Here is a 7,143-nt window from a genome sequence, read left to right as displayed (position 1 = left end):
CATGTGTTCATTAGTCTTTCCTCCTGGGACTTCTCGCATCACACAATAACTGACTTGACAAAGACAAAGCGACAAATAGATTCCATTTAGTTCATTTAAGGCATTTATTGAGCTATAGAACAATGATATCATCAATGTGGTTATTGTTTCAATCTGGCCATCTGGTGGAATAAAGTGCAACTTATTGACAATAAACTCAAGTCTACTTTAAAGAGACCATAAGTGGTCAGTTTAACACAGACCTGAGAAATACACAATAAGAGTAATGTTTTATAATGTATTCCCCAGAAACATGAAATACAGCACTCTTCAGGGACAACTGAGTGGTATTTGAACTTCACATTGGCATTTTGTATACTGTGCCAAAGTGGAAATCTAGTATATCAGGGTTTGAATAGAGCAAAGGAACATTTACTCTTTTTCAGTTTAAGCCCACTCCCTTTTTCTTTTTTCTCAGAAAAAAAAAAAAAAAGTTCTCACAGAGAAAGACAAAAATGTGCTTCTGTGTATCTGCTATTCTCAGGGAGTTATGGAATTGGAAGCTTGGGCCATGTTTATATGTCTTGTGTTTATACTATGAGGCTGTTGAATGCTTGATTCTGATTGGTTGACGAACGTCTAAGGTGAGCAATTATTTTCAGGGAAACGCAGCATAAAGTAGACTAGCAACACCATGGTGACCGGCTAGAACACCCTAACAACCTCCTAGCAACGCCTTAGCAACTACCCAGAACACCTTTGCAACCATTTAGATACTTATCATTGGCACATTTGTGAGATCTTATATTTGGATCTCAGCACCAGAACATTGTACAGACATGGGGGTGGGCTCTTTTGTTTTGGGCGAGAAACCCCGTCTGTAAATATCATCATGGTAACTTTATAACCACACCCTAGCAACTGTTTAGAGCCACCTAGCAACCATATTGCAACATATAGAAGCATTTCAACTCCACATCATCGAAAAGACATGGTTGTTTCTCTCTTGCAATCGTTCAAACACGTCGCATCTGCCCATTGCCGAGTTTTGCCTCTGCAAGAACCACTCACATTTTCTACAGGAAATGTACATTCTAGTTCTCATTGATATTATTAATTGAAGCTTATAGAGTAGAGTATTTTGAGAGATGAAGAAGTGAGTGTAACGTTACCTGCATTTACAGCAGATAGCATTTTCCTTCAGGTCAGTCCTATATTCGTAATAAAAATGTCCGCTGTGATATCTTGTCCTTTTAATAGTTAAGGGGTTTTCCCTTGTCCTGACGACACGCTAGTTATTTGTCAGTTGTGTCTCGCTTACCCGTGTTCACAACAAGTTTCAGTCCTTTCAATTCTGTCTTCTCTTCTGACTGACTCACTCATAAAGACCGTCTTTGGCGCCATCTAATGGCGAAATGATGTAACTTCTGTTGCTGTTCACGGTCAGGGACTATTTTATTTCCAGCGGAAGGAAGGCTTTTAGTAATGTACTTCATGAACGTTGCATTGATACATATTTTTTTGGCTTTAATATTGTGTGGTAACCGTTTTATAAAAACAATAAGACACTTGAGGCTTGTGCTGTATCGTGAATAAGTATTAATAAGACTTATTCACGACACAGCACGCATCACTCAGAGAAAAATCGCGAAGCAATAGCCTGTCACATAACATTTACCTCAGAAAAAAAGTCCTTTAATGACCATAGCAGGTTAGTTGGCTAGAAAATAATGCAGCTGACAGGGCTTTCTGTATGTTTACAGCATTTGGTGAGATTTTTTTTATTTATTCGAGAACCTGTAATATATTAGCCTATCTGTACCAATAGGCTAATATTTATCCAAATGAATCGAAATTGAATCAAGATCGGAATAGAATCTCAAGAATTTAATTGAAATCGTGAAATTTGTGTCAAGCAAATGCAATAATAAAAACAATAGCGGCAGCCTACCAGTCATTGTACCATGCTGTAGCCTAAATATTGTAACATGTTGTCACTGAACTTAATTCTCACTCCAAGCTACACACAAAAGTTGGTAGCCCTGCACTTTATTGGCTGCATAAATATACGTTTCAAACGAACAGTGCAAAAAATATATATTTTTCAAAATTATTCACATTATCACACATAAACATATAAAAACACGTTAAAAATATGTTTTTAAGATGCGATGAAACACTTTGGATGAGTTTACAGAATTTGCAAGCTGGTTTGGGCAAACACGTGAGCATTTTGGTTCTGACGTCATTAAAGGATCTTGAGTATGAAAACTTTTACAGCAGCAGCAACCCGGTGTGTGTGTGTTTGTGTGTGCGCGCGCGCTATACTCCCAGGTCACCAAATGAATGGATCCGGCTCGCGTATGGGCAATTTTTTAAGCACCATCTAACTCTGGATTCAATGCATTTATCACTCGGCATCAGTGATGACTTGGCTTCTGTTGTGGGTTCTTCTTGCTTGTGTACCACAGGTAAGAAACATAATTATTTATTTAAGGGTTATTTATTTAACCCACATTGAAATCAACTCGTAATAAACGCATGCAGTTAAATCCATGCATGCCCAGTATTAGGCTATGTGTGCTAGCCATCAGCCACGAGATGAATGATTTCATCACTGCAGTTGATATTTGTTATTTGGAGACAAAACCAAACATGCGGTGGAAAAAAATATTAATGAACAATATTTGAATTTGTGTTAACTGAAAGGTTCTGCCTGCACATTACAATTGATTTTACCTATGTATTTACCTGATTAAATTGAAGTAAAAATTTTTTTTATTATAATATTATTTATTTTCTGTGTAAAATAAAATAAATATAAAAAAATAAATATATTAGAGCAGCTTAAAATTATTCTCAAATATATTCTACTCTCTAATAAGTGTTTAAAATGAGACCCCTTATTATCAGACGTTATTACGTAACAAATTACGTAACTAATCCCGCTATTTTAAAACAAATTTCCATCACATTTTTAAAAAAAGAATCCACATAATTAAAATTTAAATGCGCTTAAAATATGTGTCAGGCATTCTTAACAAATGACCTAATGTTTCGTGCATTCAAGGAATGCAATGAGAACACATGACATTGTCATGTGTGAGACTATACTGCCACCCTGTGGACTGAAACGAGCATGTTTGTCAAGATAGCGAGTATCCAGAGAAATACTCTTATTGGTTTGAATCTTTTGACGTTTTTAAAGCTTAGTTCGCTCCATTTTGTCTTTGAACATGACAGCCACCCTCTGTGTTTTAGATACTTAGAACTGCCACACTGACAGAATTCTTATGCCTCAATTATATGAACTATGGCAACTATCTGCTGCTAATCTCACACAGGCTATAAGAGGTCAAAGGTTAAGGAGCCCTGCTGTAAACCACCATTTCGGTTTACTTTGTGTGTGTTGCCATATCAATCAGTCATGTTAATCAAACATGAGGGCCTAAAGCAGTCAATTTCAAGAGATCTACTTATCATCATGACCTGTCCTTTAAAACTCCATTATTTACATCAGTTTGACTACCATAATTGATGGGGTACAAAAAAAAAGTGACATTGGCTACCATAAGATGATAAATATTTTTGTCTACCCACCCATTAGCTCTATTTGTTTCTTGACCTGATGTGCAATAATTTGCCAGTACAAAATGAGATCCACAAACTGACAACAAGTCTATTTCTATTATAATTTGATACATGCTGGGAAGTGTAATTAGAACTGGTTCATTGCTCTGAGATATAGTAGTGTCTTATGTATTGGCGAGTAATGAAGCTACATAGATTCCAATTATAAATGGCAGCATAAACTGCATTTAGAGGCTAAATTGAAATGTTTCACATGCCTGAGATGAATAACAACAAATGAAGATGTTTATCTGTGTCACCTAAGACTAAATCATGTAGTGAGAATATATAAACGCTTAATTTTTCACAATGTCTGTAGCCAGGAGGGAACTTGAGGGAAAGAGAAACAAAAGCCTAAATGTGTCAGAAACAGGAATCTGTTGGGATTTGTGTCTTGTAGATTCACAGGGCATTTTCCCAGGATTCTTCTAAGATGCTGTCCACACCAGAGCCGGTGTCCCCGGAGCCCTATAATCGCACCCAGTACTGCCAATGGCCCTGCGAATGCCCTGAAACTCCCCCCACCTGTCCGCCAGGTGTTAGCCTGATCACGGACGGCTGCGATTGCTGCCAAGCATGTGCCAAACAGGTGGGGGAGGTTTGCAACGAGAAAGAGAACTGTGACCATCATCGTGGCCTTTACTGTGATTACAGCGCAGACAAGCCTAGGTACGAAAAAGGAGTATGTGCGTGTAAGTGTCACTGTACTAACACAGCCTTCTTATTAACACTGTGTTCCGCTCTTAGATTAGATTACGATGAAGATTTAAAGCTTGGATTAAGGTGGCGGAACCCAGATAAACCAAGCCAGGGGACGCTGAGCATTCTCTTCACCTTTTAGCATACGCTTCCATATAAAACGCCACATGCTTTTCTTGGTATTGTATCCACCTTGGACGTGATAAACTTGACTTAACTCATTTTGCTCTTTTTCGCTGTCCAGATTTGCCAGGCACTGGCTGCGAGCACAATGGTGTGATCTATCGCAACGGCCAGAGCTTTCAGCCCAATTGCAAATACAAGTGTCTGTGTGTAAATGGGGCGATTGGATGTGTGTCGCTGTGTAATGAGTCTCAGCCCCCCAGGGTCTGGTGCCAGAACCCACAGCGAGTTCAAATCCCCGGCCGCTGCTGTGAGCTGTGGATCTGTGACGAGTCCAGGAGGGGGCGCAAGACAGCGCCACGACACACAATGGCCGGTATGATCTGAGGTGTCTGCCGTGCTTCCTGCAAGTTAATGAAAACTCATTCTGGGCAGATAAGAATTGATCTGCATAATTAAGAGATAACATAAAGGGATTTACTTGTGGTTGTTGTGATTAGCATCAGTTACCAAAAATATGTCCAGGTGAAACTCGAAAAATTTGAATATCATGCAAAAGCAAATCAACTTAAAAGGTGAAACTAATATATTATATGGAAAATTGCATGCAAAGTGAGATATTTCAAGCCTTTATTTGTTATAATTTTGATGATTATTTATGGCTTACAGCTTATGAACATTTTCAAAATTTCTGAGATTTTGAATTTGGGGTTTTCATAAGCTGTAAGCCATAATCATCAAAATTATAACAAATAAAGGCTTGAAATATCTCACTTTGCATGTAAAGAGTCTATTTAATGTATTAGTTCCACCTTTTAAGTTGAATTACTGAAATAAATGAACTTTTGCACGATATTCACATTTTTTGAGTTTCACCTGTATACCACTATATAAGAATGTTTTTCACAGTTCAGGGTTTTTTTTCCCCAGTGATTTTTAATTTTTATTATTATTTAAATTAACAGAATATTACAAGGAAACTGCTGTTTTTTGTTTGTTTGTTTTTTAAATTAAGATAGAAAAGTATTCTGGCCTGATTTCATATGGTCAGAATTTGTGGTTCCAGACCTGGAAAAGTCATGGACATTTCTATATTAAATATAAATTTTGTAGTCATGATCAGTTAATTATATTAAATATAATGTAAATGTACACTACTGTTCTACAAAAATAAAATCAAAAGTCTTTAGAAGGCTGCATATATTTGATCAAAAATACAGTTTTAAAATACATTTTAGAATGTAATTTGTTCCTGTGTTGTGCAAAGCTGAATTTTCAGCATCATTACTCCAGTCTTCAGTGTCACATGATCCTTCAGAAATCATTCTGATATGTTGATTTGATGCTCAAGAAACAGCTATTTTAGTTCTTAATATCTGTGATGCACTATTTTTCAGGATTCTTTTATGATTAGAAAAGTAACACCATTTATTTCAAATAGAAATTTTTTGTAACATTATAAATGTCTTTACTGTCACTTTTGATCGGTTTAATCCATCCTTGCTGAATGAAAGGGAAAAAAAAATACTGACCCCAAACTTGAATGGTAGTATATAAATATATAAAATCTCACAAATGAAGCATTCATTGTTTTCTCTGCACTCTTACAGCCCTGTCAAGTATAAAGGACAGCTGGCACAAGAACTGTGTGACCCAGACAACCTCCTGGAGTCCCTGCTCAAAGACCTGCGGCCGCGGAGTGTCTTTACGCATAACCAACAACAACAAGCAGTGCCAGATGGCCAAAGAGAGCAGACTCTGCAACATCCGGCCTTGCGAAGTGGACATCACAAAGCACATCAAGGTACAGCAAGAGCGCAAACATCAGATTTATTGTAATATAATGAAGGTCAAATTTCAAACTGAGAGCGATATGAATATGACTATAGTGTATAAAAGGATATTTTCTGACTCTCCACAAGCCTGGAAAGAAGTGCTTGAACATCTACAAGATGGAGAGGCCACACAACTTCACCATGTCTGGCTGCACTAGTACAAAAACATATCGGCCCAAATACTGTGGAGTGTGTACTGATGAGCGCTGCTGCATCCCCTTCAAATCGAAGACCGTGGAGGTGGACTTTCAGTGCCCGAACGGATCCGGCTTCACCTGGCAGGTCATGTGGATTAACGCCTGCTTCTGCAACCTGAGCTGTAAGAACCCCAATGACATATTTACAGATCTAGAGCAGTACCATGAGAGAAGTGAGATTGGAAACTGAGTGCACAAAATCGTGCAGAAAAGTCAATATTAAGATTTGGGTGAAAGCCACAGATTAGTTTTTCTTTAATTTGTTAATATTTAATCGACAATCATCATTCTTTCTTGTATGAGACTTTTTTTCCTATTGGAAATATGAAATAAACTGACATTTCCTAATATATGCTTTTGTAAGACTATGTGCAACCAAATTATTCACATTTGTTAGGTTATTTCAACCAAGATTGTTGTTTTTTTGTCACATTGTGACAAATATATCCTTTTGTACAAATGATGTAAGTAATAGATATGTCAAAGGAAAAGTTCTGGTTGACTTCTGTGGGTAGAGGTATTAATTTATGCAAAGTTCATGTAAAGAAGAAATCTATATTGCTTTTTGTAATTTCGTACCTTTTTTGTCCTTGGAGCAAGTTATGCCTTATAAAGTTTGTCCTTCCATATACTATAACGTTGTGTATGGACACAGTTCTGAGTTATCAAATAAAAAGACC

The 7,143-nt window shown here is 37.2% G+C and overlaps 1 protein-coding gene across 1 annotated transcript; it reads left to right on the top strand.

Moving 5' to 3' along the window:
* Nucleotides 1-2,254: 2,254 nt before the first annotated feature.
* On the top strand, nt 2,255-7,130 carry ccn4a (cellular communication network factor 4a). Its single transcript, XM_084422620.1, has 5 exons — nt 2,255-2,450; nt 4,010-4,301; nt 4,553-4,807; nt 6,042-6,235; nt 6,354-7,130. Exons 1-5 carry the CDS (start codon nt 2,406-2,408, stop codon nt 6,651-6,653), a joined length of 1,086 nt encoding a protein of 361 aa, XP_084278746.1. The 5' UTR covers nt 2,255-2,405; the 3' UTR covers nt 6,654-7,130.
* Nucleotides 7,131-7,143: the final 13 nt, after the last annotated feature.

This window comes from Rutilus rutilus (genome assembly GCF_951802725.1).
Source record: "Rutilus rutilus genome assembly, chromosome: 11".
In the NCBI taxonomy this organism is placed as follows: domain Eukaryota; kingdom Metazoa; phylum Chordata; class Actinopteri; order Cypriniformes; family Leuciscidae; genus Rutilus; species Rutilus rutilus.
This window is presented reverse-complemented; position numbering and strand designations above follow the sequence as displayed.

Excerpts from the sequence above, each read along its gene's own strand:
- ccn4a (XM_084422620.1), top strand. The coding sequence starts at position 2,406 with ATGACTTGGCTTCTGTTGTGGGTTCTTCTTGCTTGTGTACCACAG. Across the intron at positions 2,451-4,009 it reads TTCTTGCTTGTGTACCACAG|ATTCACAGGGCATTTTCCCA; the intron begins GTAAGAAACATA and ends TGTGTCTTGTAG. Across the intron at positions 6,236-6,353 it reads ACATCACAAAGCACATCAAG|CCTGGAAAGAAGTGCTTGAA; the intron begins GTACAGCAAGAG and ends ACTCTCCACAAG.